Genomic DNA, 19678 nt, shown 5'->3' on the forward strand with positions numbered 1-19678 from the left:
GAGGGGGTTGGGACACTTGACAGATCTGCTTAGTCTTTTCAGACTTTTTCACAGGGGGGAGCAAATCTGACCAAATAATATATTGACTCTGATTGCCCAGTAAACCAGTTCCTGTAGCTGTGGGCACCACTTACTTTCTAATGAATGCCGTCTAGGCTAGAGAAGTCAGCATGGTAGAGAATAGAGCCCCCTTCTGCACTGTATCCCTGCCAGATCAGAACTGGTTATCTCTGGAAGGCAAACTTAAGTGTAAAGGAGGGGCATTGTTGTCCTGGTGCCTGACCACCACAGAGGGTAGTCCCACCTCATAGCCTTCAGGTCCAAGCACTGGAAATGTGGAATATGAATTTATCTCCTTCCTTTTCAGTCTTTCATATGGTCACCTAACACTTAATGAATAAATACTATGGTTGAGAGATTGGTGAAGCATGGTGGTTCTCTGGGTTTCAAAGTTGTGTCTTATGCCTACTGATCTTTGATATTGTGGAACCTTTTCTTTAAGACCATAAGGAATGACATACTGAAGATAGTTCTGTAGATGTCAGAATAGTAATCCTTCTGACACTTAAGGTCCTTGTGTGATCTTCATTTTGGTGGGTTTAGGAATGCTCTTAAGAGAGTAGGAAGGAAAGGGCTTTCACTTAACATCTCTACTTTGCATGCTGTCATTGATCTTGGCCTGCATTTATTCTCTAGGAAGACAAACCCCTCATTGATAAGGTGGCCAGATAGCCTACCTTTCAGTTTGCTTCTCCAGAAACATCACCCCCAGATTGTCTCCCTGACACATTGATTTAATCCTGCTCCCTGTCTCTATTTCGCTAACTATCCTTCCTTGTACAATTAGAGAATCCTTTTGAAGCATCCTCTGCTTTCCTAAGGGTGTCATTAGTCTCCTTGATTCACTCCTCTTGCCCATATTCCTCTTCTTTCTGGTCAGATCTACTTTTCCCAGGCAGTAGCCACTTAGGCACATGCAGAACACTTAGAGTAATGATTATAATAGAAGATCACTGACACTGCAGAGTGATAAGGGCAGGATTTCAGGACCTTCCCACACAGTGACACTTAAGTATGTGTGCTGGGTCAGCATGTCAGTAGGTTGACTTCCCATTTGTACCTGTTGTAATAAATGGCTTTATCTCCCAGGAGATTTTGGTACAGAGGATTATAGCAGAGCGTGGAAAGTTGGGCCACTGTAAGAGACAGTGTCAAGTGCTTTGGTCCGTTTAGATCAGACCACAGTGTTTGGAGGGGCCATCTACTAATGGGGGTTGGGAAAGGAGGGGGGCCCCAGTTTCTGTGCCAGACCTCTCATTAGAAGGGAAAGGCAGCTACTCCCCACTTTACCGAATAAGCATGAGTAAGGTTGTGAGTGTCAGGTAATAGAAAGGAGCAGAGCAACAGGCTTCCACAAGTCTAAGCATAGTGACCTCTTGTATCCCAGGACCTTTGGCAGGGCTGGGGCAGTGGGACAGCCTACCTCATTTCATCTTCTCTGCTGAAGCCAAATCTTCCCTCATCTTGATCTCTAGTTCTCAGTAAGTGAAGGAGTCAGGGGACTTTGAGAACATCCAAACCTAGCCCAGCTGTGGCAGTTGGTTTATTGCTTTCAGCTGGTACTTGAACCCAGGTCCTGGTCTTGGAGGCTTTCCCAGGTTTAATCCCCAGAGCTTTCTCTGCAGCTGTATGACACTGCGCTGACCCCGAATGAGGATAGGAAAATAGAACCAGTGCCAAGCCAGAGTCTCTTTTTCATTTGGAGTCTGGCTGTCTGCCCATGACCAGGGTTACATAATGGGAAACATAGCTGGGGCTCTGGAGAGCCCGCGTTTCACCAGGCTGCCCAGACCTTCGCATTCTGATGCTATATATCTTCCTAATTGTAGCTCGGATGCATTTATCACACTGTTGGATTGGAGTACTATTAAAAAAAAAAAACTCCAAAAATTCCTGGACTTGCTGCTTTTCCATGGCTTGTCTTATATAGTCTACGGAGCATGCTGGAAAAGGCGTATAGGGATCCCTCTGAGGTGCTGTCACATAGGGAGACATAGATGTAGGGAGTATTCAGTAAGCTGATTTCCTCTGGGCGTCTACATGTGTTGACCCTGTAGGACAAGATAGAAATTCTTGAGTTAAAAAACAGTTAGTTCACTCATCCTCATAGGGCAGCTCTGAAATAAGAACTAATCCCAAGTCTAATCAGCACCCCTTCAAGGACGCTTAATACATCTTCCCAAAAGGGCATTTTAGGAGGTCACTAAGTAATAGTCCATCAGCACTTCCCTGAAGGAAGTGGTGGTGACTGTGGGAAGCCCCTTTGCTACCCTGGCTCCCCACCCAGTCTCCCTGGCTCCGGGTTAGGGCGTCAGCACTACAGCCTGGCACCAGGGGGTTCCTCTTCCTCCAAGTGCTGAGTGTGGGGCACACGTGATGTCTCCCATGGCAGGAGCCTCTGTCCCCTCCCCACTCTTCCCACAGGACTCCTTGTGAGAGGAAGGGGTGTTGGCCTAAGGCTTCAGTCTGACCCCAGCAGGGTACAGCAGCTGACCCCAGGGAGAGTACTTTCCAGCTCTGGGCCGAGGTCATTTGGGTCCAGTGTGTGCTAAACTAAGAAGAAGACGTGTTGGAGTGGTTACAGCTGAAATTTAGAGAGGCGGGAACCGTGAGAATCCGCACCAGGGAGGCCGCCGAGGGCTCCACTCATGCCGTGGAGATGTCCAGGTCCCTTGGGGGCTGCTCTTTCCCAAACACACTGTGCTGATGGGTTTAACACACCACAGTGATGTGACAGAGGCTATACTGTAGCTTGGGAGAACTAAAATCAAATAAGGCACTGACCTAGATAGAGGTTGAGGGAGGCATAGTCAGAGGTACTTAAGAAATCCTGGAGTGAGGTTACTATGACCTGTTGTTGGCCATAGGGCTCCAGCTGCACTTCTTAGAACATAGAGAAGTTTATGTCCTTGGAGTAGTGTGGGGTGTCTGAGTTTCAGAATTTGACTTGCCATATTGGGCAAAATTAATTTAAGTTGGGCACTTTCCCAAGGGCCCAAGTTGACTTATTGGATTCAGGTCCATTTCTGCTATTAGCTGCTCGCCACATGTAGTTTTCTCCATTTGGGCCAGAAGTCCTGCAGGGCTACAGTGGTCTTACGTTGACCATGGAACCCTATACAGAGAGTTGTGGGTTGAAGTATAATGGTCCATAGGCCAACAAGTTTTGAAAGGAGAATAATGCATATGTCTTGTTATGGCCATTTTTCTTTCCCCTTTGTGTATAATAGTCCATGGGCTTTCCCTTTTTCAGCTTCCTTGTGCCTAGTTTCCATGCCATCTTCGCTATATTTCCAGAGCTCCTCACCCCAGGAACCAAAAGACCCAAATTGTTTCCCATCTGTACTACTTCTCTGATCTTCCATAGCTCCAAAACACAATGCAGGGCTTCTTCTCACTCAAGTTTTTCCGGGTTTGTTCTGCAGCTGTGGAGTTTGAATGTTAGTGTTTAAACAAGCTGGTATTACACAGGAAATGGCCACCTCCACAGGCCCCTGCAGGCTTGTAACATGGGGTCATTGTACTTGATATTAATCACCAGTCAGCCTATTCCCCCAGTAAAAATATGAAGGGGTGTGTGAGGGCTCACTCTTCCTTAGACTTGCCAGAAGGATGGCCTGAGCCTCGGTCAGGACTTAGTGCTCCACTGTCCAAACTGTCTCCCTCCCTCAGTCCCGCCCTGGATGGAGCTTGCAGAAAAGTTCCTACCTGACCTCTTCCCTATAAAGCTGGCAGATCGGCCTTTTGTTCTGAGTTCTAGGAAGGAGATAAATTGTTGTGGTACAATTTGCCTCACATATCTCATACCTTAATCTTTCAGAGCATGTTGTAGTTGAATAACATTTCACATGAGAAAACTCCAAAATTGTAGAAACACAGAAATCCACTGGTCCACCTGAGACCAGGGCTTCCCAGTTCCTTGGACTAAAACTACTTTTCTAATGTTTGCAGAACTAACTCCAGCCTGAAGGGTTAATCTGATTCCCCAAGTCAATATCCCCCAAACAACCAGCCAAGAGTGTGTGTTGGTTCATTTCTGTGAAATGTGTTTCCCCAGTCACCTGGGCTGGCCTGGGCTGCATTGTATCGGCCAGCAGCTGCACTGCACTCAAACTGACAGCTACATTAAACCTTGGAATTCTGAGGCAATAAAAAGTAAATTAACTCTTATTTTTTTCCTTTCCTGGTGGAGTAAGTGAATGCATGTCTGTGGAGAAGTGAGTGAGCCTTGGTCCTGAGTGCATACCTCTAACTAGCCACTGCTGGTCGGTCCCAAGCTAGGATCTGGTGTCCAGCCAGGGGTCTGCTTTCCTGGTGTGTGGTGTGTTCTGTGGGGTTGGGCCACTGGGTCACCCTGCAACTGCTGATCCCTGCTCACTAATCACATCACAGCTGCTGAGAGGCTCCCTTGCCACCCCATTCTGAGCACCATAAATGGATTCATTGGATGCAGTTTCATAGTCTCTGGCTGCTTTGTGTCTGCTAGGTGAAGAATGCACCCTATCTTTAGTGGGATTTTGTGGGTTCTGGGACCTTCCCAAAATATGAGTTGGGCCCAGAACAAGGTAGAGGGACTTGCCTGAGCCCATAGCACTCTAGAGGGTTCCTTTAGAACCAAAGGTGGTTTGCAATTCTCTGAAAAAAACTTTTGGAGAGTCATTTCCAAAGCATTTCTAAGAGATTGGGAGGTGTTTAAAGCTCCTCATAGCCACCAGAATTTGACTTGGACTACTCAGCCTAGGCCAACCTTGAGTCTTTAGACTCCAAGGGCTGCTGTGGGGTGCAGGTTGGAAGGTACTCCTAACTGGGATAAGGAACTAGAGCAGGAAAAAGCTAAGCTTTCCCCTTCTACTCAGGAAACCCTGTGTTTAACCCCTGAACTGACCAGCACAGAGGCCTGATTGGGGTAAGCTGAGGTGATATTGCCCAGGTTCCAGGAATTACCTCATCTGTTTGAAAATATCTTAACTTTTGAGTTCAGGCATCTCATCTCTTCCTTTTAGTATTAGTTTCCTAACACTCCCCTCTTCCCCACCTTCTGTGGAGAGTCACAGTATGGCCCATGGGTGCCTAGTTAGTTGTGTTCTTGTCTGTGGTGCCACTTTACACTTTGGAGTTGGGAACTCAGGACACATCCTATGTCTTTTGGAACCAGCTGCTGTGTTACACATCAACACTGGAGTAGGAACTCTCATCCACTTGATTTTTGCAGTGAGTTTTAAGGTTTGGCACAAGATGGGTGGGTGGTAATGGGCAAAAGGCACATGTGGGCAGGGGTCCCTAATGGTGGCCAGCAATCTCTGGGAGGAGTCAGTTTTGGTTTATCTGAGCCTTAGGGGACAGGGGAGCATGGTAATGAGAACCACATGGTACCACATATTTCTTCGTCTTAGATCCAACATGGTAGGGTGGGAGGATGAGAGAAGGATGTGGGGCCTCCCACTGTGGCAGCCGTGGGTAATTTTCTGCTGCCTCTCTGTGGCTGAGGATGCTGCTGCCCACATCTCTCACCCCCAGCTACATCCTGAAGCAGCCTTGACTTGCACAGCACCAACCAAGGCCCCCAAGCCAAGAATTCAGCTGGGAGACTTTTCACCTTCTTCCTTCTCACTGTCGTCTTTCCTGTTTATTTTCCAAATTGCTGCTCTGCAGCCGAGCAGTGCCTGTTGGCCAGAGATCACCAGCGCTGTGGGATCAGACTCAGGCAATGGGCTCAAGTGGCCAGCAGGGCACTGGGGGAGGAAGCGGGGAGCTGGAAGAGCCTCCCTGTGCGTCTCCCATGGGCAGCGCTAACCTCGGAGGCGGCCCTGAGCAGCCCTATCACATCCGGTGCTTGTCTTTGCAGCCGGGACTGGAGGATAAACTATCAGAGCTGTGGGGCAGTGCATCATTCCTCTTATTATTTTCTTCTCTGCAGATGGGGTCGTGGAAAGTTCAGTTCCTTTTAACCCTCGAAGTTCTGTTTATTCTACAGCTGGTAGCCTGAATGCCGCGTTTCCCATTACATCACAAAGGGGCTCAGGCAGATCGCTGCACAGAAACGTGTTGCAACTGTTTATTTTTTTCCATATTTAAACATTTCTGACAGCCAAACCCAGCTGAGCCAAAAGATGGAGCTTTGTGAATGAGTCTGGTTGTTGGTGTCTGTGCAGAGAGGCTTTTAAAAAACCCTTGTCCCTCCGGTGATTCTTCCCAAACATGTTCTTTTTCTTGGGCAAAGCCTGTGAAGAGAGTTACTTCTGCTGTACACGTGTGTTGATTATGTGCCGTTGTGTGATTAATGGGGCTGTGTTCCGCCTGGTTCCCAGGACACTCTTGAAAACAAGATGTTTCATTTCATTGCCTTTTCCTAGTGCAGTGATTACAGTAAATAAACCAGTGCAGGCTCTTTCCACCTGGACCCAGTCAAGGAGTCTCCACACCTCTAATCCACTTTCTTTTCCAGCCTCACCTTCAATGGCATGTCCCTTGAATGCCCTCCTTTCTGCCATCCCCCCAAGGTTCCTCATCTCCAGGAGCAGCAAACTGCTTAGGTCTGAGGCCCCTCCCTAGCAGATTTGGCTCATGCGCAGTAACTCATCTGGGAAGACTCCAGGATGTAGCTCATTCGTATACCTCTCTTTGCTTCTTGTCTCTTGCCACTTCACCTCTTGAACCTAATTATAAAACTTTTCTTTCTAATTCTTTTATGGGTCTCACTTCTTCTGGAGTACAACTTAGCATCTGTAGGGTACTTGCCTGCTCCAGACTCCCTGGTTAGGTGGTCCTCTGGGGAAGAAAGCCAAATCTATAGATTTGGCAGGCCTTGTATCCGACTACAGTTTGATCATTTGAGCTATGTCTTGGGCTGGCAAAAAGGAAGTTGTGAGGATCCTTAGCTCCCGTGAAAAGAGGGATCTGAACCACAGTAGGTTTTTGACAAATGATGGTAACAGAGAAATGAACCTTCTTTTTATAATTCTACCCTGGAGTTTGAACTGGAAAGAACCAGACTTTGCATTTTCAAGGTTTCTCCTCAGGGTCAACTAGGACCCAGTGATATGCAGTGAGGATGACCATCCATTCCTGTTTGCCCAGGACTGAGGTATTTCTGGGAACACAGGACTTTTGGTGCTAATAGAGGGACAGTCCCAGGCAAAGCAAAATGGTTGGTTACCTTATGTCTAACGTTCCACAAGTGAGGGAAAGGAGAGGGAATAGGATGGCCAAGATAGCACTGATACTGGTTCATTCGCTGAAATGCATGGGAAGCTTGGCAGGCCAGGAATGAGGTTTTTGTTGGATGTGTGTTTAATTGTTTTTCTGCTTATATGTAGGAAGAGATTTCTAAAGCATTAAAGGAGTGAGGGGGAAAACCATGACTCTTTCAGTGATGTGACTAGCCCCTCTGGTTGTGAAAGAAGAGGGGAGATTGACACTCTTTTGTTGTCTGTGTGACATGTATTTGACTTGGAAAGAGTGAGGGAATTCTGGGAGCTGCCTCAGGCACTGAGTGTCAATTTTTTAAATTGTTTTTATTTATTGATTTTGAGGGGGTGGAAACATCCATTTATTGTTTCTCTTATTTATGCATTCCTTGGTTGATTCTTGTATGTGCCCTGACCAGGGATCGAACTCACAGTTCTTGGCATATTGGGACAATGCTCTAACGAACCAAGCTGCCAAGCCAGGAAGGCTCTGGGTGACTAGAGTGTCGAGTAAGTGTTGTAGGCATACTGTCTGGAAAGGTGACAGGACCAGCATTAGGCAACTGATTCTCTAAATTCTTTTCCCTCTCAGGTTAGGATTGAAAACTCCCCTTAATCAGTTTCGATTTTGCATAGATAGGACATACATTCACCAGATTGCTGCTATGGATACACTTTGTATCCTAGCTTTTTGGGTAAGATTTCTGGTAGATGTCAGCCATAAACAGCATTTGCCGCAACTACCTCTCTGCATGTAAGTGCTTAGAATACTTTAACTGGTCCCTCTTTAGAACTGTTGTTCTTTTCTTACCTTATTTCTCACAGGGTTGCTATGGATGTGTGGTCGATGCTGGCTGATTTCTGTAACATACTGACTGCGGTGAATCAGTCTGAGGTGCCACTGTACAAGGACCCGGACGATGACCTCACCCTTCTTATTCTGGAAGAGGACCGGCTTCTCTCGGGCTTTGTCCCCTTGCTGGCTGCCCCTCAGGACCCCTGCTACGTGGAGAAAACCTCGGATAAGGTCAGCCCCAGGCCAAATATCACTCCCCATTCACCCTTCCTCTTAATTCTCCAGACTTTTTTATTCTTGGGAAGTTTTCTGTGCAAACGGAACATGATTAAGTCATTGAAAAGGGTGTTAAGGGAAAATATCGACCTTTTAGCCGCTGACATCCAGCTCTGTGTCCTGAAAAAAAAAAATCCCTCTCGACTTCCTTTGGTGTGTGTGTGTGCTTGCTGGCATGTTGTATATACGATCATTTCCTCACTTGTTTAAATAGTCCAGCTTGTGTTGGCAGTGCTCTCACTCAACTCCAAATGGTTTGCATCATGCTTAAAGCACCCTCCTTCCCCCCCCTCTCCTCCTTCCCCCCAGCCACAAAACTCTGCACTAGGAAAACAGCCAGGGCTTTTTCCCTTTTCTAAGGAGGAGAGTGATAAATAGGTGACTAGAGAGAAGCAGACACCATGTGTTAACTTACAAAAAAAGCTTTTAGGAATATGAAGCATTCCCCGCTGCCTGGTTTCTATTTTTCTTCCTCTGAGGACTGTGTTTTCACCTGAACTTTTTTCTTGTCTGTCTGTTTACAGAAAACAAAGTCCATTGCTTGTTGCCTTGGTGGGGACTGTGGAACTTAGTCTCTGCTTAACAGTTGTGTTTTTGGCCAGGTGCAGAGAGGAAGGAAGTTCATTCTGCTTCACATTCCCATGTAGCGGTTGCTAGACTGGGGAAGTAGCACCCATAGACCCTGGGATCTGAGTCTCCTGTACTGTTCAGGGGAGCCCTATGATTGAGCTCTCTGTGGAATTGTTAGCACTGTGTCCCCTGAGAGAGAGGCCTTGGGGAAGAGTCCACAAATGACCTCTCAGAAAGAAGTCTTTTGACTTAAATGAAGTATGCATAGAGATGTAGGTAGATTTTTTAAGTCACATAGTAAAAACTAAATTCTAAACAGACTGCAAATATAAGAGATTTTATATTGAATATGAAATTTTTTAGCCTTAGCTGGTGTGACTCAGTGGGTTGAGCACTGGCCTGTGAACCGAAAGGTCACCAGTTTGATTCCTGATCAGGGCAGGCCTGGGTTGCCGGGCAGGTCCCTGGTTGGGAGTGTGCTAGAGGTCACTGATCGATGTTTCTCTCCCTCTCTTTCTCCCTCCCTCCTCCTCTCTATAAAAAATAAAATTTTTTAAATCTCAAGAAAGTTCTTTTAACTTGTTCTTAGTAGAAAACAGTGTAAGTTTCTTGTAGACAAGTAAAAAGAAAAAGATTTATCTGTAATCCTTCTATCCAGAGGTAACATCACTGTTATTTTTGCTGATCATACCATACATAATCAGATTTAACTTCTAGTATATACTTATACTTTTTCTAAAATAAAACTAGTGGTCATATACGTATTATTTGTAATCTGCTTTTTTTACTTAATATTTTTAATGTATCCTTTTCTTTTAAGATTTCATTTATTTTTAGACAGAGGGGAAGGAAGGGAGAAAGACTGGGAGAAAAACATCAGTGTGTGGTTGCCTCTCATTCGCCCCCAAACTGGGGACTTGGCCTGCAACCTAGGCTTGTTCCCTGATTGGGAATCAAACTGGCAACCCTTTGGTTCTCAGGCTGGCATTCAGTTCACTGAACCACACCAGCCAGGGCTTTTAATGTATTCATGTATGGAATCATTTTTATGATCACTTAATATTCTTTTATATGCCAATATTTCTTTAACCATTCTTTGCTTTATTGAACCAAAGGATTATTCCCAATTTTGCACTATCAATAGTGAAGTGATTTATTACAGAAATTTTATATGTATTCCTTTTGGTTAAATTTCTGTGAATAGATAAAGGTTCTAGACATTGACATTCCAAAAACCCATATTATTTGGCTGCATTTAATGGCTAATGGATTTTGGGAATGTGAGAGCAAGAGAAATATTCATTGTGTGCTTTTCCAATAAAAAGTTGGAACGAAACCTTGCTCTTCTAGTTTCAGAAGGAAATAAGAATAGGGAGTTGTAGTATGTAAGGCTGAGGATAACTAACACAACGTTTACACTTTGTAGAAGATGTTCCATTAGAAAAGAAACTGGATAACTATGGCTTGAATCAGGGGATCCACGTACTATTATTATGTGATCACAAGGTAGACTTGACTCTGAAGGGCGCTTTTGAGAGTTGGCTCTTGGGTTAGCTATCTTTCAGTCCAGAACAAGGAAGAAGTCCTAACCATCTTCAGACTTCCTAAGTCCTATGTCCTCATCAGCTCTCCCAGTATTAGTGTCGGTAAATGATAAATACGTGATCTGGCCAGAGAACACAGAGCCAGCAGTTCATGTCCTCAGCCTGTAGTAGTGATCCACAGGCTGCCGTGGCAGCTGTAGCTCATCGAGACTAAGGTAGGGCTCCTCTTCAAGGACTGTGTAATAGGTGTGTGAAGTATAACGTCTCCAAATCCAAACTCCTGAATTTTTCTCCCCCAAACTTGGTTTTTCTTCAGTCTGTCTGTCTTGGTAAATTGTAACTTTGACTTCTGGGTCACTCAAGTGAAAATTCTTGGGGTTATTCTTGGTTCCTCTCTTTTTCTTATACCTCCATAACTAATCCATCAGCAATTCGTGACTTCTTTACTTTCAGAATATGTAGATTCAACTCATTCTTACCATTGCACTTTAGTTCAGTTCATCAAAATGCCTTCTAACTGGTTTCTCTAATTCGTCCTTCCTCTTACTCCCCAGTCTATTTCCTTCCTTCCTTCCTTCCTTCCTTCCTACCTACCTACCTACCTACCTACAGAGAGGGAAAGGCAACCACACACCAATGCGCCTCTTGAGCGCTCCGCACCTGGGACCTGGCCTGCAACCCAGACATGTACCCTAGCTGGAAATTGAACCAGCAACCCTTTGGTTTGCAGGCCGGTGCTCAATCCACTGAACCACACCAGCCAGGGCTCCTCAGTCAGTTTTCAACACAGCGACTGGAATGATCTTTTTAAAATATCAATAAGATTATGTCACATCTCTGTTTAAAACCTTCTGATAGCTATTCCTTTCATTTAAAGTAAAAGCCAAAGTTTCAAGAACAGCCAACAGTGCTCTCAATGATTTGACACCACCTATACCCTCTTAGCTCTCTGACCTCAGCTCCTGTTGCTGTCATACCCAACATACTCTAGTCACATTGGCATGCTTACTGTTCCTCAAACAAGGCATGCACTCCTGAGAATCTCTGCACTTGCTTTCTTCTTAACCTGGAAAACACTCTGTTACCAGATAGTTGTGTGGCTCTCACTCCCTCCTCAATGCCACCTTGTTAGAGAGATCTTCCCTAGTTACTCAGTATAGAATGTTACCCACCTTTCATTTCCTTTTATTCTGCTTTATTCTTCAGGGCAGGGGGCAATAACATTTCTTGAATATTTAGTGTGTATCAGCCCCTGGCCTAGGTATTTCATTAAGTCCTCAAAATAAGCCTGCCAAGTAGGTATTAGTACCTTCATTTAAAAAAAAAAAAAAAAAAAAGAGGTAACTGAAGCTCAAAAGAAGAGTGAAGAAGGATGATAAACTCATGGGCTATCTCCATGGCTGACCTAGAAGATTAGTATGGATGTATCAGAGGGAAACTTTAGGAACTTTTGACCTCTTAGGAATCTGAGAAAGATATTTTCTCTAGCTTCTAGTTTTCACTCCCAAGAAATGTAAGATATCCATCTCAAGGACTTGTGAGTAACAGCAACATGAGCAGTGTCATTGCCGGTCAAGATTAATCACGTGTTTGGTCCAGCCTTGATGCTCATTTAATAATTACTGAGCATGTCTACATTACAATGTCTTGCACATACAACATGTAAGATCCAGACGTATAAGGCAAAGTTCCTCCTAGTTTGGGAGGTAGTTTGTGGTGTATACAAACGTGAGAAGCAACATAAGTTAATATGAACCTATAATTAAGGAGGAACTCTTGAAATTTTGTTGAGTTTACAGTATCTCAATGAAGGTGTTGCTTAACGAGTACTGATTTGTCATTGACATGTCACTGTATTTCCCAAGCATATTCTATGAACTCTAGTTTTGTAAGTTCTTAATTGTTGGGTGAAAGAGTTTCATGATCATGTAAGTTAGGGTAAAGAAGTGTTAAACAGAACTCATTACTATAAGACTTCTTGGAGCTTTTTAATAGAGCAGACATTGTGAAAAGGATAGCCTTTGCAGTCTTTTCCAAACTCGCTTCACCCTTGATCTTTCTGATATACTAAACATTGTACAGGATAAATATTCTACCTAAAATAAACAGACCCCAGTAGAAAACCCAGATATGGGATGAGTAAGGGGTAAGAAAACAGGTTGCCTTTGGGATTATCCAGAAGTAAGATAAGGAATACAGATTAGGCTAAAAGCAATAGAGTGTAGCTGGTTACCTTTTGAGAGAAACATTGCAGATGTTGAAACCAATTAGAGCCAACCAGGGGAAAGAAAGTGATCTTAAATTCATTGAGTGGTTGCTAGACATCTAGTTTCAGAGGGTAAGTAGCACACCCAGTCATATGGCTAGTGAAGAAGTATAAGATTGGAACTCTTATCTGTGTGACTTCAAAACCTCATGTTCTGATGAGTGATTTGATGTCTAGGTTTAACCTCAGAATAATCTGGGGAGGGTAGTAGAAAGGAGTATTAATGAGAAATGGTCAGATACTGGTTATTATTAAATATTGATAATTATTATTGACTAAATATTGATCATTATTACTAAATCTGAATAATGGATTCATTGAGTTCATTATAGTATTCTACTTTTATATATGTTTGAATAGTTCATAGTAACAAGTTTTAAAAGGAGTAATAAATAGCCCTCCTAAAAACAAAACTAGTAAAAATTTGTGTCCTTTCTGCTTAGGGGATTGAAAAAGTAAACTATAATAATAATAAATTTAAGCTCTTGCACTCATGAATCATGTTCTTCTAGGCACAGAGCTAAGCTGTTTACACACATTTTCTCATTGAAACCCCAATAACCCTATAGGCAGATAGGAAAAGTCATGAAAAGGACTGTTTTAGAAGAAAGGTGGTAAGTTCATATTGTGCCTTAGTATCAAAAAAGCTTAATTACCACCTTCGGAATATATGGTGTGACTGTGTAGCTAGGTGGTACTACAGAAGAATCTGTTTAGTGACAGGCCCCATCTTTCCTTAGGCTCCAAAGCTCTAGTTATTTAATGAATACCAAAGCATTTATTCCATAAGTAGGTATAAGCAATCCTCATTCTAGCATCCCCAGGAAGATTAATCTGTGTGATGTTCTTTGTCTTTGCCATATATTGTCTGACCCAAGAAGTAAGTGAAGAACTTCCCAACAAGCTAATGCCGGGGCCACTCTTCAGCTTGATAGGGAATAAAGTATAGGTCACATTATAAGGTCATAAGTCTCACATCTCATCCCATTCGTTCTCAGAGTCATCTTTGCTTTTCGTCTGGATGTAGGATCCCAGGAAACTGTATCATTAATAAAAAATGTAGTTGAGGTTAAGTGAGGCTTAAATTGTCCAACTTTGGGAAGTACTGGCTTATCTGCTTGCTTATTTGTTAAATGGCATTTTTGGCACATTGTTTATTGTTCATATGGTTACTAAAAAAGTATTTCAAATAGAAAATATAAAAAAGCACAAGAAAATAAAAATCACCTACAAGCTATCACCTGAAATTAACTAGTGTCCTTCCAGTCTTTCCTGGTTCGTGCTTATGTGTGCACTTACTCTTTTCCTTTCATGAAACCGGAACTATACAATGTATGCTTTGTTCTCATTTTATGCTTTTATATGTCCTTGTTGTTTCATGCATATAGTTTAGGCAAAAATGTTATCTTTGTTGTTTGGCAGTCTGGAAAATATTTATTGTAAGTGCTAGCTACCAGTCACTAATGTTTTGAAAACATATTTCAAATCCTTTGTTCTGAAAGTATCGATACCAAAAATAAAAATAAATAAAAACTATTGATTATCCCATATTTAAAATGTGAAAATTAGGGCTGTTTGCAATATGTATTTTCTTTTTCACCCAATTACGTTTTCTAAATTTACAATAATTATTAAGAATTAATTTATAGTAAATGTTTTTAATGCTGACCAAGTCTTTTTATTCTGTAGCTTTCCCATTTTTATGTTCTTTATTTTCATTCATCTGTTACTCAAATGCAACATGAGGAATTTTGTTCAGCAAAGACGTCATGATTTATAAAAATTAAGGTGACTTGTAAGATACAGTAGTAAAACATACACTTATGCTAAAGAATCAAACAATTCACACCAAAAAAGTAAATAAGTAAAAATAAATAAATAAAGTAAAAAAAACTACCATCCAGGGATAACTGTTGCTAACAATTTGATAGTTATCTTTTTAAACCACTTCTGCGCCCATTGAAACATGTTTGTACACATCTATGCATATATGATCAAAATGATTTCTTCCTTACTTTGTTCTTTTTGTTAAGGACATTCTTCATGACTAGTTTCTGAATACTTGTGTCTTGAAATTGTCCTTCTTTTGTCCTTGTATATGAATCGCAACTTAGCTTCAGTTTACTTTTTTTCCTCCTTAAAACTGTAAATATTATTCCATTGCATTAATGGTTAGAAAAGTTGGATAAAAGTCTGATTTTCTTTTTCTGTAGGTAATTTTTTTCTGGTCCAGCATGAATAATTTTTTCTAATCTTGAATTTCAGATTTTAAGATTTGTTTAGATGCTGGGCTCTAGACTTATTTTTTTGTGATACTTAGTGCATATTTTATTTTATTTTTTAATTTATTTTTAAAAATTGTCTTTCTTTTTAGAGAGAAGGGAAAGGAGGGAGAAAGAAAGGGAGGAGAACATCTCTCAGCTGTCCCTCATATGTGCCCTGATTGGGGACCGAACCCACACCCCAGGCATGGGCCCTACTGGAAATCAAACCAGTGACCCCTTAATTTGCGAGATGACACCCAACCAACTGAGCCATCCCGGTCAGGGCCCTAATGAACTTTTTAAGTATGCACATCCAGTTCTGCCTTTGGACAAGAAGGGTTTTCATCTCTTCTGTCTTTGATTGCTAATATACTGTTTGTTCTTTTCTTCAGTAATTTCTCTTCTCCCAATGTATTGGATCTCCATTCTTTTCTTCTGTAGCTTTCTTTCTGTCATTTTAATTGCTTACTGCCTTGCCTCTGCGTTATTGGAGGGCTTCTCAAGTTTGTCATGTCTGTAGTTAATGATTCAGAATTTTGTAATGCTGATTTTACTATTTACTTCTTCTAATTCAGTTTTTCAGCCTGTTATTTCATTACTTGTTCCCTTACATTACTTCTTTATCTTAGTCTATAACCTTTATATTGTTGCCTGCCTTTTATCCAGGTCCCATCTTTCTTTGGTTTTGCCATTCATCTTTAAGCACACTTCATAGGTTCTATGATTTTAAAAATTCAGTTATAAGAGTAAAACAGATACTGTCTTCTTCACCTAACGTTTGTCTCCCCAAATGTGCTTTGTTTCTCTGTCTCTTTGCGTGGTATGTTCTCCCTTTGTTATGTTGCAGACTCTCTGCATACTCTCTTTATAGACCCTAAGTTGGATTTCTGCAACCTGATTTTGGCAATTTCATTTTGTATTCCTTCAAACAAAAGAGATTTACTCAGGTTTGATATTTTCTCCAAAATAGGTTAGATAGATTCTCACTGGATATCTTCTTTGTCTAGCATTTAGAATTCCCTTCTCAAGTCTAAGGTGGTTGATACAAGTTTGTAATACTAAGTCACCGCCTGACAGGCGTGAAGAAACCAAGTGGCGTGCAATCTCAATAAATGAATTTACTTTCTACGTTTTCTGTTTTGTGTATTGTGGAGCCATTATACCAGAGTTAGATTCTTATGTCCAGTCTGTTTCATATAAATGATAAGACAATTTCTTGACCTTCTTCATGGAGCTGTGGCCTACCATGTCAAGAAGAAATTCTACTCTCTGGCCGCTTCCCTTGGGCCTCTCTGAACTGCTGATTATGAGTAGTACTGCTTTATAGCGGTGAAAAAGCTTCCAAGTAGTGGTCTACATCTACCCCAGGTACACAGACTTTGTAGTAAGTGGATCAAAATGTGGCCCACATCTTTAATTTGTAAAACCTGTTAAATATATTACCTAACAAGGCAAAAGGGCCTTTGCAGATGGGATTAAATTAAGGATTTTGAGGTAGAAAGATGATCCTGGATTATCCAGTTGGGCTTAATTAATCACAGGGGCCCTTACTGAGGATGCAGAAGTGTCAAAGTCAGAAAAAGATGTAATGATAGAACCAGAAGCCACAGAGAGAGAGAGAGATTTGTAAATAGTATACTGCTGGCCTTGACAATGGTAGAAGGGACCATGAGCCAAAGAATGCAGGTGGCCTCTAGATGCTAGAAAAGGCAAAGAAGCAGATTCTCCTCCCTCCCGTAGTTCCTCCGAAAAGAGCACAGTCCTGTCAACACCTTGGTTTTGGGAATTCCAACCTCCAGAACTATGATAATAAATTGTGGTGTTTAAAGCTATTACATGTGTGGTAATCTATTATAGCAGCAGTATGCAACCGATACACCCTTTCAAAGTGGAGAATTTTGCCAGGCTCTTCATTGTTTACTTCTGCAGCTTTCTTTTTCTTTTTTCAACCTTTTAAATTGCAAAATATAAATAGGAAAATGCATAAAGTAAGGACTCAGCACAGAGTGAGTCACTGTATAACCACCAAGCAGGTCAAGAAATAGAATAAGACAAGGGTAATTAATTACCAGTTCCATTCAGCTTATCCTAAGCAGTACAGTAAGACAAGAAAAAGAAAAAAGTATAAAAAAGATGATTGGAAAGGAAAAAATAAAGTTATCTTTATTTGCAAATAACATGATACATACTTAGAAAATGCAAAAGAAAATAAGGATAAATGATTATAACTAATAAGTGAATTTTGACAAAGTTTGTGAATACAAAATCAATATATGAAAACCATTCTATATTTACAAACTAACATCAAACAAAATGAAATTTTTAAAAAACTTGCTTTCTTAGGAAAGGAAATAGTAAATGGACTCTGAATGACCTGTTTCTAGCTACTGATCCATTTGACAGTAATACTTTATTGTCAATGTCAGGTGGATGGCATTTTCCCATACAATAGCTATTCACTGTCTGCTGTGCACCAGGCACTGTTCTAAATAACACAGCCATAGCAGTGAACACAGTGAACAAAGGTGGGATCATGGGGCATCAGTGATAGACTCTGTATATTCATTTTGGTCACTTTAGTTGGGATATTGGAGGTAGAGTTAATTCAGAAGTCTATGCTTTCTACAGTTTTTTAATTATAAAAATATAAAAAAAGAAAAAATAATCTGTTATAAAATAGATGTTCATTTTAGAAATACTAGAGAAACCAAGAATAGCAATAAAGGAAATAAAAGAATCAAAAGAATCACTGGTCCTTGTATAATGGTTGGATAGATGGAAGGACAGATTTTTTATTTTAACAGAAATAGAATCAAACTATCTACTGTTGAAACTTAGCAATAAATAATATATCCTGAATATGTTTCCATGTTTATCTGTAAGATGAAGTTTAAATGGCTACATTATATCAACTTTTATGGATATAACATAATACTTATTTAGTCCCCAGTGATTAAACATTTTAGGAAGTTACTGATTTTTCAGTTCTGTAAATGATGCCATGTCAGGAGACCTTATACAAAAATCTGTACATATGTCTTTTATTAGTTCATTAGGCAGATTTTCAAAGTGGGATTAATAGATCAAAGAGGGTATGCAGATTTTTAAGACTTTTAATAAGTAATGCTGAATTGCCCTCCAAAAAAGGTATAATTACTTAAACTGCAGAATATAAGTGTCTGTTTTCTAGCATTTTCACTAATCCTGGATGGTTTAATTTTTTTTGTAACTTTGCCAGAAATGCACAAAAGTAGTATCTCACTGTTTTGATTTTCATTATTTGATTAAAAAGTATTATGCTTATTAGTTATAAGTATTTATATAATTATATTAAATGTCTTATCGTTGTCCATGTTACAGTTGATATGCTCATCTGTTTGCTTCTTCATGATGTGTCAAAGCTATTTGTGAATAACTTTTGAGCTTTCTTTGGTTACCCATGTATGTATAAAAGGTGTTTTACTTTTATATTAAATGAGATGAGAACTTTCAGAAACTTGGGAGGGGTGTAGCACTCTACTTTTTAGGCAGTAAGAACACATAAGAACATGCTAGATAAGATTTGTTGTTTGTTTTCACCTTATCATTCAGTTTCTATCAATCCATAGACATCTTAAAAAATCACTTCTAGCCAGATATTTAGAAATGAACTATGAACTGCACCTGTTTTCTTTTCTATTTTGTCTGTTTAATCGAAGGAGCCCTTGATATAGGTATAAACTTAGTAAAAGTTACAACAGTGTTTTGGAAAGTCCTCTGGTTTATACCCAGAAAATGTTACAAATTCAGTCCTTTTTTTTCCTTCTCACTTTAGGTCAGGGGTGTCAAACTCCTTTTCACCAGGGGCCACATCAGCCTCTCAGTTGCCTTCAAAGGGCAGAATGTAATTTTAGGACTGTATAAATGTAACCATTCCTTAACAGTTAAGTGAGATCTTGGCGCTGCCTCCAGGTAAAAACAAGGTGGCAGGCCGGATAAAGCAAGGTGGAGAGCCATTCAGCCCGCGGGCCTTGTGTTTGCCACCTGTGCCTTAGGTGTAATAAATACCTTCATGAGCTGCTTCATTTAATGATTGATTTTACCAGTGACCCCTTGCCACCAACTAAATCTACTGTGTGTTTTCCTCTGCCTGCCTCCATTGTTGATCTCCCTCACTTTTTTTGTGCTCACTCTCGCCTCTTTACTAATTGTTTATAAATTTATAAAATTACTAATTACTACTTCGATTTGCTCCAGTCCCTGATTATATCAGCTACTGCATAATTTATAAATCGAAGTCCCCAAATGGGCCCTGTTGAACTCAGTTATCTTTATGCTGATGTTATGGATAGATCAATGACTAGGTGTACTTTTTGTTCTAGGGTAGTAATTCTTTTTTTTTTTTTTTAAGATTTCATTTATTTATTTTTAGAGAAAGGGGAAGGGAGGAAGAAAGAGAGGGAGAGAAACATCATTGTGTGGTTGCCTCTCGTGTACCCCCCACTGGGGACTTGGCCCACAACCCAGGCATGTGCCATGATTGGGAATTGAACCAGCAACCCTTGATTCACAGGCCGGCAAACGATCCACTGAGGCACACCAGCCAGGGCTACGATAGTAATTCTTATGCTTTAGCATCCATCAAAATCACCTGGTTGTTAAACAACCATTTTCTGAGTGCCAGTCCAATAGTTTCTTGAGAGTAGTTGGAAGGAGGAGAGAAAAAAATTGCATTT

General features: G+C 41.1%; 1 protein-coding gene across 3 annotated transcripts in view; it reads left to right on the plus strand.

Moving 5' to 3' along the window:
- SMG6 (SMG6 nonsense mediated mRNA decay factor) overlaps window positions 1-19678 on the plus strand; it is a 225046-nt gene that overhangs the window by 111874 nt on the left and 93494 nt on the right. For all 3 annotated transcript variants that reach the window (XM_028519086.2, XM_028519087.2, XM_028519088.2), the window contains one exon: window positions 8073-8274. In XM_028519086.2, the coding sequence (XP_028374887.1) occupies window positions 8073-8274 (202 nt within the window). The remainder of the gene's footprint in view (window positions 1-8072; window positions 8275-19678) is intronic.

Source organism: Phyllostomus discolor, chromosome 8 (assembly GCF_004126475.2).
Source record: "Phyllostomus discolor isolate MPI-MPIP mPhyDis1 chromosome 8, mPhyDis1.pri.v3, whole genome shotgun sequence".
Lineage (NCBI taxonomy): Eukaryota > Metazoa > Chordata > Mammalia > Chiroptera > Phyllostomidae > Phyllostomus > Phyllostomus discolor.